Source organism: Sparassis crispa (assembly GCF_003851025.1).
Source record: "Sparassis crispa DNA, contig_000009F, whole genome shotgun sequence".
Lineage (NCBI taxonomy): Eukaryota > Fungi > Basidiomycota > Agaricomycetes > Polyporales > Sparassidaceae > Sparassis > Sparassis crispa.
The window spans coordinates 267668-282843 of NW_020939756.1; the positions used below are offsets into that span (position 1 = coordinate 267668).

General features: G+C 51.6%; 5 protein-coding genes across 5 annotated transcripts; 2 read left to right on the forward strand and 3 right to left on the reverse strand.

Moving 5' to 3' along the window:
* Window positions 1-126: 126 nt before the first annotated feature.
* On the forward strand, window positions 127-4364 carry SCP_1000960 (Importin-13; the record flags this gene model as incomplete). Its single annotated transcript, XM_027761966.1, has 21 exons — window positions 127-192; window positions 248-438; window positions 495-609; window positions 663-835; window positions 893-1045; window positions 1105-1325; window positions 1378-1833; window positions 1885-1906; window positions 1954-1989; window positions 2048-2138; window positions 2200-2356; window positions 2413-2639; window positions 2696-2779; window positions 2838-2894; window positions 2951-3193; window positions 3246-3539; window positions 3587-3628; window positions 3683-3811; window positions 3869-4087; window positions 4141-4205; window positions 4262-4364. 21 exons carry the CDS (start codon window positions 127-129, stop codon window positions 4362-4364), a joined length of 3144 nt encoding a protein of 1047 aa, XP_027617767.1.
* A 232-nt stretch (window positions 4365-4596) lies between these two features.
* SCP_1000970 (hypothetical protein) lies at window positions 4597-6604 on the reverse strand (the record flags this gene model as incomplete). Its single annotated transcript, XM_027761967.1, has 3 exons — window positions 4597-4718; window positions 4892-6329; window positions 6383-6604. 3 exons carry the CDS (start codon window positions 6602-6604, stop codon window positions 4597-4599), a joined length of 1782 nt encoding a protein of 593 aa, XP_027617768.1.
* A 1003-nt stretch (window positions 6605-7607) lies between these two features.
* On the reverse strand, window positions 7608-9541 carry SCP_1000980 (hypothetical protein; the record flags this gene model as incomplete). Its single annotated transcript, XM_027761968.1, has 8 exons — window positions 7608-7966; window positions 8022-8190; window positions 8248-8560; window positions 8613-8716; window positions 8765-8881; window positions 8937-9159; window positions 9213-9252; window positions 9319-9541. 8 exons carry the CDS (start codon window positions 9539-9541, stop codon window positions 7608-7610), a joined length of 1548 nt encoding a protein of 515 aa, XP_027617769.1.
* Window positions 9542-9792: 251 nt separating this feature from the next.
* SCP_1000990 (predicted protein) lies at window positions 9793-10404 on the forward strand (the record flags this gene model as incomplete). The annotated part of the gene is made up of 3 exons (XM_027761969.1): window positions 9793-9857; window positions 9914-9975; window positions 10049-10404. 3 exons carry the CDS (start codon window positions 9793-9795, stop codon window positions 10402-10404), a joined length of 483 nt encoding a protein of 160 aa, XP_027617770.1.
* A 328-nt stretch (window positions 10405-10732) lies between these two features.
* On the reverse strand, window positions 10733-13461 carry SCP_1001000 (Acyl-coenzyme A oxidase 3; the record flags this gene model as incomplete). Its single annotated transcript, XM_027761970.1, has 14 exons — window positions 10733-10871; window positions 10920-11110; window positions 11163-11556; window positions 11609-11820; window positions 11874-12031; window positions 12091-12125; window positions 12181-12200; window positions 12254-12411; window positions 12463-12504; window positions 12560-12798; window positions 12858-12942; window positions 13019-13173; window positions 13221-13299; window positions 13356-13461. The coding sequence occupies 14 exons, from the start codon at window positions 13459-13461 to the stop codon at window positions 10733-10735; spliced, it is 2013 nt and encodes a 670-aa protein (XP_027617771.1).
* Window positions 13462-15176: the final 1715 nt, after the last annotated feature.

Below are 15176 nucleotides of genomic sequence, written 5' to 3' on the forward strand. Positions count from 1 at the left end.
AGACTAGGTCGCTCTGGTCTGCACTCTTCCTCCATCTCTGTTGTGCCAAATTCGCCGATCGACTGTCGCATAGGACGCTTGTGCTGTTTTGCGACTGCAAAATCCTATTGTTATTAATCGTTATAGATGACAAGTATGAACTCTGCGTTTCTGCCCGTTCTCGCGCCTGGTGATGCTGAACGTGCTGCTCAGGTAATCCTCGGTTCGCTTTGGCCTACTCGCTACTTACGCCACAGCATATCCCTAGTTGATTCTGCAGGCGTACGCGCCACAGAACCATCTCACGTCGGAAGACCAGCGCAGTCTTCAGCAGGAACTGTTTGACATTCAGAAACGTCCAGAAGCTTGGGGACTGGTTCTCCCCTTCCTAGACCATACCGACCCTAACGTGCAGTTCTTTGGCGCTCACACCGCCCAGGTCAAGATTGCAAGAGACTGGTAAATGCGTCCACAAGTATACTTCGAATTGGACGCTGACCTGGTTTTCTCTGAAGGGATAGCATCGCCCCAGATGATGTTCTCCAACTTCGAGACATGCTCATAAATATTACGGGACGTTCAATTGCTCTGCGGCGGAACAAAGTCATCCTCCGTAAACTCTATGTTGCAGTAAGTGTTTAGCAACACTGCACCATATATGATGTAGATTGCTGTTGTGTTAGATCACCTCTTTGGCGCTCAAACTGTGTCCTGGGAGCCCCTCACGGTGGCCAGATTGGCTCATATACACTGTTGGCACCCTTTCATCTCTCGGAGTACCAAGCGAACATTTGCTGGACTTCTTGGCTATCGTCTCTGAAGAAATAGAGACAGCCGATATGCTCGGTACCAGTAAGTGAGTACAACTCTCTTCTATACTGCAATATGCGGTCTGAGCTCTTACGATGTCCAGGGCCCACATGCAGAAAACTTTGCAGGACGCAGTACCGATGGTAACGCAAGCCATTGCATCTTGTATCACGATTCCCCGGGAGCAGCGCTCTTCCCGAGATGTTTCTTCGGCATTGAAATGCCTGCAAGCTTGGTGCGGTGTACTCCCAGCAAAGTGCGTGTGCTCTGCCTGGCACAGCACAATGTGTGTCTGTTGATTCTAACACATTTCAGTGCTCTCGGTCCGCTGATTCCGCTCTTGATCTCTCTCTTGGATCCAATATCCACCGCCCCAATTGACTTTGATGAGACTACTTTCATTTCATCCTCTGATACCATTCAAGAGGTCATGACACAATCCGCGTACAGTGCGGCAGGTTCGAGAACTCTGACAGAACCGTTGTTATTGTGGCTTGATCGCTACGGTAGCCTGATAGTCGAAGACACTCTTCATTGTAAGTCTAGTGGAACCAATGTGACGAATAAAAATTCACGACCTCGCGACAGCTGGCTTCGCCGATGAAGTATCCCATTCCTTCTGCAAATTGCTTGCTGCCATCGGCGAACATTCGACTATGTACCTCGCCTCTAAGATCACCTCTCCTGCACCGCCCGAGCCGACGCCCTCGTCTTTGCCTCTCCCCTCCCCTCTCCCCACCAGGTCGCACCTTGTACAGAAATATCTAAAGCTGATGCTCGACTACACTGCGCTGCCCGGGTATTACGGTGCAGATGAGGAGGAGAGCGAGTTGACTTTGGGATTCTGGTACTTGTTTCAGGAAGCTCTATGGAGCGTCGAGTACGACACTGAGTATGGCCAGGACGACCCGAATGCTGTCCCTGAACATAAACAGGAGGAGGGCCAGTGGACTATCGCGAAAGTAGTGTATTTCGAGCTTGTGAAAGTGCTAAGAAGGAAGGCAGCGTGGCCCGAGGCATCTGTATTGAGTAGATGGGCGAGAGGTAACGATACTACGGTCTTACTCATTCCTCAACGCTGATGTATGGTCTCAGATCAAAGAGACAAGTTCCAAGCGTACGTGCCGATTTTGTACCAGTTGGCGTATTCTGAATTTCACACAGCTATCGGCGGGATGTCGCTGACGCACTAGTCAATGCGTGCGTGCCTACACAGCGTTACAGCTTGTTTCGCTCATGACATCTCCGTGTTGCATAGATATTACGTCTTGCGCAACGATATGCTAGCATACTATGCTGACACAGTGATTCAGCTGCTCTCGACGAGACAAGCATCGCAGGGCTGGGAAGTGCGTGATGTGATCATATGACTGCTGTAGGATTTTCTAATCACGCTGGTGCTCCCTGTAGGAGATTGAAGGCATATTGCATTGCATAATGGCGGTTCAGGAAGCAGTACCACTAGAAGACAATGCTCAACTTAGAAAAGTTTTTGGCCCTCAGATACTGGGCCGCCTCCCGTCAACTGGTAGCTCGCGTGTAAGGCGCACGGCCCTTTTACTCATTGGTCAGTGTAATTCACACATCTTTGAGTCGTCCTGATCTCTCTACTTTCCTCTCTAGGCTCTTACAATTCGTGGTTTACCACCCAGCCTGCTCAATCGCCCGACTCGCCCACATCATCGCTTCTCATGAACGCGATATCATACGTCGTTTCAGCTCTGGACCAGCCGGCCCTTTGCCTTCCCGCTGCTAATGCTCTGCGTGATCTGTGCGATGCTAATCGGTCTGCTCTTGCACCCCATATCGGTGCCTTTGGACAGTTGCATGCCAATCTCATTGGTGTTCCTGTACGTGCACGTCCTATAATTTCCAATACTGTCATTTTTATGTCACTTCGTTTCAGGACACCGAGAAGAGCAAAGTGTTGCAATCCATCGCAAGCGTCATTCAAGGCCTACCGCCTATGGAAGAGATTACTCCGGTCGAGGTGGATGACTCTGCTCTACGCCCTGTTTCTGTGCTGATCACTCCTGATTACCGTGCAGGCCATTATAAATCCAGTCGTTGCTAAGTTGTTTGAAGCACTTCAGTCTTCCACACAGGTGCCTTTGTCCCTCTTACCATCACAGGTTGGCTAGTAATGACTGAATGGTGGCAGTTGCCAGAGGAAGCGAGAGTGGTAGCCATACAGCAACTTCAAACGATCGCCGGGGCTGCGAGAGGTCTCACGCGCACAACAGACTCCTTGCTAATTTTCGATGAGTCACCCGCCGTCCAAGCGGAAGCGAATCAAATGCAGCAGGCGAGGAACGATCCAAGGATGGTTGAGCTGCGAGACGCGATCCTCCGTGCGTTCAGGATCACTGTGGAGCTGTGGTCCACTGACGCAAGTGTCAGCGATGTGAGTACCATCCCGCAGCTCGCAAGACAGGGTGCTAAGATAGCCGCCGTAGGCCTTGAGTGATGTGTTCAGGGCGATAACTTCCCTTCCGTTCGACGTTACTCTCCTTACTCTTCAGCCAGGACCCCTTCTGGAGTTGGTTTGTATGGCCGCCCAGACACAGCTGACGTCTGTGTGGTTATCTCTCGCCACCATGCTCATTATCCAGTTAGATCCTCCCATGCTTATTCCTACAACGTTTAAGTCCATTCCGGCAGCTGCGGCGGAAGGCATTGTACTGAACGTACTAGGTATACTGTCGCAAACCGTGTTGACTTACTTGAGCCGGCCTGGGGCGATGGAAGCTGTAAGTCGAACTTCTCAACCTTTGTCTAATGATCTCATTCTCTGCAGAATCCCGATATCATTCAAGATTTCTTCACATGCACTGACATGGTGTGTTGACGTCTGTTGGTCCCAGTTAGATGTTGTTGTATTCACGAAAGTTAGATTGCGCAACACTTCGTTGCCACTTTCTACCGTTTACCACCCGACCTCTTCAATGCACTCATCCAATGTGCAATCACGTCTTTGGGACTGCAAGAACGATATTCACTTGTCTCTGCATGCACGTTCTTGGTGCGCTACGTGCCGTCTTGACACAACAAACTACGTCGCTGACCGTGCGGGTCCTAGGGCGCACTGATAAACCGTACAGCGGCCGTAGATGAACTCGGCGGTGCAAAGATGATGCTCGGTCAAACGCACGGGAAGTCTATCATGGCAGCCCTACTGCACGGATTTGCTGGGGATGCGCCACGCTCGGCGTCACAAAATCTCATAGAATTGTTGTCAGCATTAGTGATCAGATACCCCGCGGACAGCAAGGGGTGGATGACAGAGACATTATATGCAGTAAGCCTCCGCTCGTATCTCCTTGAGACGTTCACGTTAAGTCCCTGTCGCAGAACGATTTCATACAGTCCAAAGCAACGAACGAAGCCAAGGACAAGTTTGTGAAGGCTGTATTTGGGTAGGATCGCGTCCTTGTCGGTGCGAATCTTTGCATTGAACATGCAATACTTTTAGGTCACGTTCTCTCAAGCGGACACGGGAGGCCGCACAACAGTTCACACTCGTCGCCAGAGGGTTGGAAGGATCAAGCTTTGGGTATACTTCCGTCACTATGTGATGGCGCCTCATTGATGATGAGACGTGATATTTATCGTGTAATGTAGAAGGGAATCGTCCGGCAACTGTATCCAATTACGTGTCGTCATTGTACTCCGAGCGCAATCTTGGACCTCGTGTGCCCCCTCTCGGGAGCTCTTCTTGTTTGACCTCTTCCAATCCCTTTTATCATCCCCATCTCCAAAATCCTCTTCCTCCTCTCCCTGAGCGCTTTCTTTGCGAATTGCTCAGCGTCAGTCAAGTGCTCTGAACACATACTCGATACCCTCGACATGTCCGAGCCGACGGAGACAGCGGAGCAATAGGATGAGTACTTGCGGGCCAACATCGTCGGTCGCCGTGCCCTCCGCGTCCTCTTCCGGGCTTCGAATTTACGAACCGTGGACTTCCTCTCCGCCGGTCGATCATTCCTCGTAGAGGCTTCCGTCGACGAGCGTGACATTGGAGGAATTCTAGGCAAGCGCGGAGGGAGGGCGTCGACGCGTGACAACAGCGCGTGAAACTCGGAAGACGCAGTTGAAGACGCACTGCCCGTGCGAGTCAAGTAGGGAGGTGATGACGGGACTTCGCGGTCGCGGGACTTCACAAAGGCTGCCGGCGGCTTTTGAATATCGTCGTTAGGACTCCGTACAGGCTTCTGTTCAGGCGCGTCTTGGAGGAGGATATGCACGACGCCTGTGCCGTCGCTCTTCTCCTCCAAGGTCCATTCCTTCGTATCAGAAACGATCGAGTGGACAGAGCTTCCTCTTGACATGATGCCCACACCAGACTTCGGACCGCGGCCTGTGCGACTCCGGTTCTTACGATGAGGTGAGACCGTCAGGTTGTCGGCCGCTTTCGTATCATCACCATTGCCATGGACCACAGCATTGAAGGCGTTCACGACGTTGGAGCGAATTGAAGCCGCCCAGCTTCCAGTCTCGTTTCCGGTCTGAGCTTCGTTCTCGCCTGGGAATGGCAGAACACCGAGCTCGTTCTCGCTAGTGACACTGGCATCAGCAGACTGGTAGCTGGCGTTCGAGCGGTGCCTGCGAGGATGCAAAGGAGCCCAAGGCACTTCGAGTCCACCTCCATCGATGCCCAGGAAACGCGGCCGGTCCCCCGTCATTGGTTGGTACAGCGTTCCATAGTCAAGGAACATGGCATCTGTTCCAAGCACAGAGTTCGAGCGACTGGCTTCGCCATCAGACGAGACATCTCCCGGCATCAAGTTAGCTACCTGCAGCATTCCCAAGTCTGGAGCGAGGTCGGGCACGCTGCTGTTCGCGCTCCGGACCTGCACGGTCGGGTACGGGCTGGCGAGGCGCGTGTTAAGGCTGATGTGTGCAGGAGGGAGCGGGTACGCATGACTATCCGGGAGAGTGGCTTGACTGAATTCGTGGCTCTCGCTCACTTGGTATTGCCTGAATGCCGAAGTCAGAGTGTCAGGGCCTCTGGACTCGTCGCCGACCCATATTCCCAGATCATCGTCTGGTATTGATGACCCAAGGCCTGTTTCTAGGTTGTCGCGAGCACCAATAAGACCACCGGGAGTATCACGATCCCACGGCCAAGCGGTTGCACTTTCAAGAGCGCGCCGTTTTGAGCGCTTGCGAGTCCGGACGCACCAATTGAGCAACATAAGGAAGAACCCTGCAGCGACTAGCGCAGCCAGCGTAATACCGACGTCAAATGTAGCTGTGTGAGGCGAAATGGAATGCGACGCAGCGCCATCAGCCGATGGAGAACTCGAGCTAGCAACGGACGATGTAGGAGTGTGAGACGACGAAGATGGTGAGCTTAGGCCGGTAGCGTGTGTCGCCAATGAAGATGCAGCAGTCAGTGAGCTTGACGTCAAGATAGCCGAAGTTTCCGGGAGAGATGTGAACGTAGAGGACAGGACAGCGATAATAGATGAGACGGAGTCGGCTGAGGCTTTAGAAGCGCCTGAAACCGAGGTTTGAATAGCGCTTTCAGACGCTGTAGGCTTTATGGGATTCCAGTCATGAGTCAACAGGAAAGATGATAATGACCGCGCACCTGGTGATTATCCGCATTCATGGCAGAGGAAGTGGCACCCGCAGGAAATTGTGGCTGGTTCTGAGACTGCGGTTGTGGTGACGGGTCGGATCCTGAGTTAACATCTTGATCAGTGCCTATCGAAAGCTCGCCTCCGGGGCCAAACAGAATATCCTCAGATGGATCTGCGAACGAGCGATGACTGGGTGATGTACGGGAACGACTATGCCGGTAGGACCACATTCTGATTAGCTACGCTCGAGGAAAATATGAAAGGGGTGGAATGCTCGAAAGCAGTTCCAATGCTGCCAGAGCAAGACAGAAAGAAAAAAAATAGAAGCACCAGGCTTGGAGAAATAGAGTGGAGACGTGGAAGTGGGTGAAGACTCCGTACGAATTTGCGGTGGAGTGCTGACCAGGAGGCAAATTACAGTTCTGACTGCGACGTTCCCCATTCGTGAGGTGGAATGTCTTCTTGGCTGCTTAACTCCACCAAGATGCAGATTGAAACATACGGTCGTAAGTGCTTGCTGGGCCATTTTGGCCGTGTTAACCGCTGACTAGCCGGCTCGCGAGTTTCCCTTCACTAGACCTGCCAAGTTGAGACTGACATCGGACATAGAAACGCGGTGTTCTTGGTTGGAATCCAGACCAGCCACCCAATGGTACAATCCGGTGCGAAAGAGAATATGCAGAGCGATCTGGAGCGCGCATAGCTCGAGGAGGCTAGTATAAGTGGCCATGGAGGACAATTATGCCGAAGATGTGTTGAATAGTAGTACCTCGTACCTGGTAGCAAGATTGTGGGCTCCAAAGTGCGTATAAGTATTTGCGAAGCAGCTTCTCTGGAACGCGCGACACCCTCGATACTCGGGGTCTCTCAGGTGGACTTCTCTTGTCTCTAGATCTCTTTATGATCTCCTACACTTAAGTACTTGTCGACGCTCTTGCTGCGTGCCATGTCCCTCAATTCGGAAGGAACTCCACAGGTCACGCGTCACGGGAATGGCACCCACGGTCAGTGTAGTTGCTTTCGTTATGACCATTATCGTTTGATTCTCGTTGCATCATTCGGGGAGAGACACCTAAGAAATGCCGATAGTAAACATCAAAACGTAGATCAGGTACCAGTACATATACGATAGTTACCCAATACAATTACACAAGATGCTCTTGCTTTTGGTCAGTGTGGATCACAGGCCACGCGCCTCGCTCTCTGCTCCCAAAACGCAGGCGCAGCACCCCTCTAGCTCTCCTCTACCTTGGCTTTCTTGGCGCTTTGAATGATAGGGACGGCCTGCCCGCGAATCCCCGTATCGGGCCCACCGTCGGGCTCCACCGCACGCTTCCTCTTCTCTCCCGCCTGCTCTCCGTTAGACGTAGTAGCAGGCGTTGCATCTCCCTCCTTGTCTCGGCTCTCTCCCCCACGTCCACCTCCACGCCCACCACGTCCCCCACGTCCCCCACGACCTCCGCGGCCTCCGCGGCCTCCACGACTTCCGCGACCTCCGCGACCGCCACCACGCCCACCTCGTTGTGAGAATGACATCACCCTCTTGGCAGCAGATGTAGCACGCTCAAGCTGGAAGGCCTTCTCTGTTTCCTCTGTAATGTAGCTATCAGCACAAGCCTTGCAGAGAAAAAATGTGTAGACGCCCACCATCAGGGACACTCCAAGTTACTTCCGCTCCACTGAGTGTTTTCAGGGTCTCCTTGACATAGGTGATCTCATCCTCCGTCAGAGACTTGTCGAAGCCGACAAGGCCCAATTTCTCGCCCTTCGTATATTTCACGAAGGGCGCGCGGGCGAAACGCTCCTTTAGTGGAGTCTACGGTGCGGGCTTCAGTAACTCAATTTTGTCAGGCTCGCAAGAACGCAAACAAACCTTGACTTCGTCGAAACTGACATCCTCAATGCTGCCCTCGAACTTGAGCGACGCGCCTCGCACAAGAGGCACGTCCTCGTTCTTGATAGTTCCCCCGTCCTCTTCATGCACCTTGATCTTGTTGCCCAGGAAGTCCAACCAGACCTCAGGCTTCGGCTTATCCTTTTCCTTACCTTTCTTCTTGTCCTTGTCCTCCATTTCCTTGAAGGCATTGAAACCCTTACGCCCTTGACCTGTGATGTTTTGCCTTCTGATCGTTGCGGCCTTGCCAGTCAAACCCTTCTCCTTGATCTTCATCTCACAGTAGGCCTCTCTAAGAACTAACGGTGAAAAATGCCTTTATGGTAACATAATATCTCACTGACTTTGACATGACGAGTAACTTTTCTCCGTTCCACGTTGGCTTCGGGTCCGCGTTCAAGAACGCCTCAACGGACTTATAATCTGCGAACTCAACAAACACAGAGCCCTGCAACAGATGAGCGTTCGAAAAGTACGATCTAGTTTAGATACACACCTTGAATTCCTTCGTGGGATCCATCCTTCGCATTCTGACCGCGTTGGTCTTCCCATACTTGTTGAAAAGGTCTTCCAGCCGGCGCTGCAATCCTGACTCCTCAGGCCCAAACCCTTTCTGAGTAAGCCTTCAGCACTAGCATGAGGCCACATGAAATAGACGAGGATCTCACTGCATATATACTGCGCTCAAGCTGGCCTTTCGGTTCTTGTACCTCTGTCCGACGTCGGACCATCCCTTTCTCAGCGTCAACCTCAAGTTCGGTGCTCCTCGCAAGCGCTTTCGTCACCCACTCCAGCCCCAGCGACTGGAACTCGCGCATACGTTTGAACGATGCAACCGTTTTGATAGGTACCCAGTGTTCCGGGTTAGCGGTATGCAATGTCCACATGAATCTGAGGCACCCTCGTCAAAAAGAAAAAATGAAACAAAAGGCTTGCACACGTACTTATCGAAGGGCAGGTTCGAATCCGCAAAGTAGAATTCAACTGTGAAGGGTATGGTAGTCTGCATCAGCGCACCGCGTTAGCTGAGGCGCGTATACCTGTGCGTACTTTGCCTCATCGCGTGCAGCATTTCGCTATCGTCCTCTTTCGCAATAGCCCCGTCACCAGATCCCTCGCCCGTCTTCACCTCCCCAGAGGCCTTCTCGACTACCACTTCTGTGGTCTCTTGAGACCTCTCCGAGTCGCCTGTAGCCGGGACATCACAGGTCTTGACGTCGGGCTCCTCACCTTTCTCCTCCTTAGCTGGAACCTCAGAAAGTACTTCGGACATATTGAGAACCGAAGAGAATGACGAGGTGTGACTGAAGATGGAGAGAGACTAAGCAAGTTACTGCTTGATTTTATGACTCTGGCTAACTATCGTCAAATCTTAGCCGGTAAATCTCAATGAAAAATGTCGGCAAATTCCGATAGATAACACCTAGCAGATCTAGACGCCTGTCTCCTTTCAGCCTCTCTCAGGCCGCTTTGGCAACTTGAACTTGAACGACGTCGACGTCCCCTTCGTTCATCTCGTCAGCTATGTCATCGCGCACCAAACGTCGAGCTGAGACCGCGGAGTCCGAGAAGAAGAGCCGCAGCAAGAAGTGAGTCTAAGGTCGTCTGCTATCCCTGGTATAGTCACGAACATCATATGTCTCAGGGCGAAGCGTGATGTTGAGGAGGAGGATGTCGAGGACGATTCTGAAGAGAGCATCGAGGAGGGTGCGTCCTCTCGCGCGCGCTGGGCAACACGTTTGCCGATCCTCGGCTGGGACCTGAGTGCCATCTACCATAGATGAACTCGAGGCGCTCCAACAGAGCAACATCATCACGGGTGGCCGGCGTACGCGTGGGATCCGCATAGACTACACAAAAGTGCAGGGATTCAACGACGCGGATGAAGACGATGAGGAAGAGGAAAGGCCGAAGAGCAACAGAGGGAAGGCGGCGCTCATGAGTGCTTCCGGTTCGAGTTCCAAGAGTAAAAAGGCCGCGCCCCCACCGAGTCCAACCAAGGGAAAGGCTAAGGCACCTTTGCCCAGAGCCAGAGTTGTTGTGTCAGACGAAGAGGAGGAGGAAGAGGAGGTTGAACATAATGACAAGGGCGATGAGGATGAGGGTGGCGACGAAGATGAGGACGAGGACGATTAACTGCATCGCAGATTCCACTGTTGTACTTGTATTCAGACCGTGTTGTGTGGATCACTGTTGTACAAATACATTTCCGTTCGGTCAAATGTTAGATCCTCAGGTGTACATGACATGAAATCCGCATACATTTGCACTGACACTGCCTACTGTTTCAGCACATCCTCCTTGGGTTTAGGACCACACAGTAGTCAACGCTTACTCTTAAGATGAAAAGTAGGATGGGTATCCATAGCGCTATTACAATTTCGCTCCACGCAGGGCAGCTATCCGTTGACCACGCAACAGAACAGGTTTGATGTATTCCTATGCAATGGAGCATAGCACGCAGTTAGTCGCTCATTGAACAACGGCACAACGGCTGATCGCTCACCTCATAGCCATCGGGCACCTCTGATGCATTCAAAGGTTCTGTCTGAGCCCGTGCCCAGAGCGCCTCGTATACCCTTCCATCATACACACCCAAAACACTAAAGGAGGCGGTTAGCGGGCACGACGAGAATTTATATAATGCTGACCTATCTAGCTGCCAATCTGTGAATCCAAATGCATCCGTGAGACCTATTGCCTCCGGTAGAAGTTCCAGGCACAGTTGCTTGATCGCCGTCCGGAGTCCGCCCGTGAGATCCCTGCCCCGCTCCGCGTTTTGGGGAAATATACCGAAAGATAGCAAATCTACCAACCCAGACTCCACTGTCGTGAGCAGGTACTGTCATGACGTCGGTTCAGCTATGGAATGAGCAAGGGGTGCATATGCTTACCAGATTGAATAATTTCGCCAGTACGGCCGCCTCTGATTCAGCGAGATGACTCCGCAGCGATTGGATCATCTTCCCAACTTGCACTGCCACGAAGGCTTCTGTTGCGGCTCTGGAGACACGCTGATCCATACTTGCGTCGCAGTCCACCACTAAAGTCCGCGCCTCAACGATCCGAGCAGCGCGCTTCTCGAGGAGAGCAATGACGGTGTTCGGATCGTCCCATTCCGGAAACTCAGTAGCGTGCTGAGTATCATAAAATTCCGGAAGTAAGAGACGGAGGTACGCAGTAGAGGGCGTGAGCGCGGATGTAGATTTGAGCCCCAGCAGAGTCTTGCATGACTTCACCGCCGCCCGTACAATCTGTTGGTCCAGCACGAAATTATCCCCTTCGTATCTAGGCCCAGCTTCAAAAAGGTTCTAAATGTGCGGTATGAACGTAGGCTCACGTTGCACCGGGCAGGTGGTCCGCATATAGGCGTCCGAGTCCCGCGAAGTCGCTGTATCCGTGCCCACCCATCGAGCGACGAGCGGTCTCGATGTCTTGGATAGCGGTTGCGCTCGCGAGGATCTTCAATCCGCTAGAAGTGGCGTGCATCTCGGCCAGAAGTGACGTATCGCCAGTAGTCAACTGAGACTGCATAGCGGCCAACATCTCCACCTGGTCGCTGGACGTCAGCACCCCGTATCAAGTCGATGAATTTTGGTACGCACCAGATTTTGTCCCAGAAAGAGGAAGACATATGCACGCGAAAGCAGGGGTAACAGCCTATAGTAAAGTGAGGAATAGGTAATGACCTGCTTCTCCAGACCGTCTGGGCCTTTCGTGCCTTGTCTACGTACAGTGGCATAGCGAATGGATACCGTAGCAGCTACGGCAATATTAATGTCAGCAAACCAACGCATTTTAGGCAGAGATAACAGTGCACACCTTTTGCGATGGCCCAGCCCATCGTTGAAATCATGCTAATCGCAGCACGTATGAGGCTTGATGCAATATGATTTATCATGCTATACTCACTGCGCACGTACATAGAGCATCTATAGCACGATAACGTCAGACAAGGCGCAGTATAGAATGGAAAAATACACACTGATCCGTAACTCAATTTCGCGTGTGGAGGCCGGACATACCGACCATCCTCCATGACTTGGGCGAACGCAGAAAGCATGTTCTCTCTAGGGATACGAACATGATTGAACCGCGCGTAACCATTGTCGTTGGCCACATAACCACCCATCGCCTTGGGACCTGCATTTTAGATCGTAAGCCAGGCTCTCGGTGACGCTCCGGCTTATATACCTATATCCCCAAGCATGATGCCAGGAAGCACGGAATGGTCTTCTGCAGGTGGAAATATTACGACTATCATCACTCGAATGGAAGAGAATAGATTTACTCAGAGAACGCAGTTGGATGAAGAAGAGATGGGGACCCATGTCCTTCCCTCCCGGCAAAATAAGTTTGGCCTGTACAACGCCGTGTGTTGCGGTCTTTCCTAAACCTCCGATCCACCACTTGCTGCTGGTCAACGTTGGCGAATGTATGTCGAACTCTTGCGTCTCTGGAAGGTACGTAGCTGTGGTCTCCAAGCCAGCCACATTGGTTCCGTGACCAAGTTCAGTCTGTAGGTAGCATCTGTATAACTTGAGATGAGCTCTCGAAGTACGAAGCAAGCTATGGTACAGTGTACAGACCCTATGATACCCTTGTTGGCGATCAGCTCGCCGTATGTTTCGAGCAGCTTCTGGGAGCCTTGATTTTTAACGACGGGTTCGAAGACTGCAGTGCGAGTAGTGTTGAGCAGTAGGGCAAAAATTGTGGTCTCTGTTAATGATCATGGCTGCATTGTACTCACCGCCAACATCAAGCACCATTGCAACGTCCTCGTCCATGTTACGTATCACCCACGCAGCATCGGCGTCGGACCATTTGTGTACTTCTTGCAGCTCGAATACCCGGTGGGTCATAGCAAGACCACGCTTGTAGCGCTCCTTGCGAGTCATGAACGATCTATACTCACGTGAATCGTCGCATGTCGCGATTGACGGATGGCTTACCTTCGCGATTTATCAAATACAGAGTCTTTAGATAAAATTTCGACAATCTTACGCTGAGTGTCCCACTTGTCTTGACCACCTTGACAGAGGCTGGGCGTAAGTTAATAAGATGATAGGAAGGTAATAACCATATACCGTAGAGCATAGCCCGAATTTGCGGGACATCAATATGTGTCTGGGCACGAGCCTCTAACATATCCAGCCTGTTTTGTATGTCGAGAGGCGACATCTTAGCTGTCATTATTGGGCAGATTCGAGGGCTTAGTTAGTGATGCACGACCCATTCTCTGGCAACGCACAGCTTCAATTTACCAAAGATCGCAAATAGTTAGATATAGCGCTGTCAAGAATGCATCAATAACCCGAACGGTCACCTCCCATGAAAAGCTCAAAGCTGAATATTCAGCACAAAAACATGCTCACCATGCAATCGCACGCAGGTTAGTTCTGCGGCGGCAGTGGTACTCCCCGAGCTTATCTCGGATTGAGGAGACTGTCCGTCTGTAAGTTGAATGTCTAAGTATCAGCGCTTGGAATTCGTGCACTTCGTTGATATCGAGCGTCTGGCACACTAGAAATCACAAGTACTTGTGGGTCAGGCAAGGATCGGATCAGGCAGGCCGGGCGCGTAACAATATTGTCCCAGCACGTGACCGCGTCGCGTTACCTCTAAAGTCGAGAAATCATGACAAAAAAAGGTATGCTACAATAAACTCCTCAAGAAACATTCATTGTAAACCGACCGCCATTATTCTTGGATGGCAGCTAGTTAGTTCACAGCAAACTTTTTTACTGAACTACTGGAACACCTCCGACCGAGGCTTGGCATTATGAACATGATTTTCTTGAGGTAGAATCAGGTGCAAGTGCATTGACTTGTTGAACTAGGGCATCATACCAGCTAGACTGCATGTCATCCCGCTCGCGGGTCAAGACGTCAAAAGTCCAAAAGCTTGAAGGTGGTAGCGATCATCAGCGGAACGCACTCTCGGCGGCTTGACACCTACTTCAATTTGATGATTACAGCAACTGCCGATAAGTCTGTAGCATGAACATACGTGAAATTACAGTTGCGACCCGCGAACGATGGATCGTAGGAAGCAGTGAAAGACCGCGATAAACAGGAGCCAAAAAAGAGGTCCGAGATGGCAGGATTGTGCGGCGGGAGGAAAATGACGGACGTGCATCTTCCAAATATGTGACTCTTAGCCGTGTTCGTTCCTCCTTCATACATCTTCCTGAGGTAGAGACCGCGCGAGGCACGCGCAGCCGAGCTTTTTAATGCTGATCTTCCGAGGTGCCGTATGGCTGTATCGTAGAGATCCAAAGCGGCGAAGCCTCGTCGATTCAGCGGGCACGAATCGAAGAATCCTGTATGTCTTCCCTCTCCCCCAGGGGCACCCATTATACCGTCACAGTAGAGAGAAGGACCCAATTCATTATGTTTTTTGTGCTGCAAGACAAGTTACGTCCCCTGAGTGCACATCGACGCAGGCAAATAGCTGATCACTTGGTAATTGACTATAGAAGAGTTTTAGCAACGCGGCGCCACAGAGGAACAGCCTAAAACAGGAACATGCTTGTGTTGCTGATACTGCGTCCAGGAGTAAACAATCGGGTACCACATATTGGGAACACAGCGCGGACGTACTCGCTACCGACCCTCTCTCGGAGTTGTCCATGGGTGATGAAGCTAACGTATAGCTATAACAACAGGTCTGTCCAGGGCCTGCCTGTGCGTTCTTGTTCGACTTCTGAGGCGTTCGATAGGACATGTCATAACGTAGCGACGTCAATCGATCGATTGTCGTGCACGCGTGCACGGGTCATGGATATATGACAAGTCGCCGCAGAGTCGCCACTGTTGGTTCGTTTTGAACAATAGCACAGACTGCCAGTAATGCCTCCCTTGAAACTCGAGGATAGTAAAAGCAACCGAAGCATGAACTTCTAGAA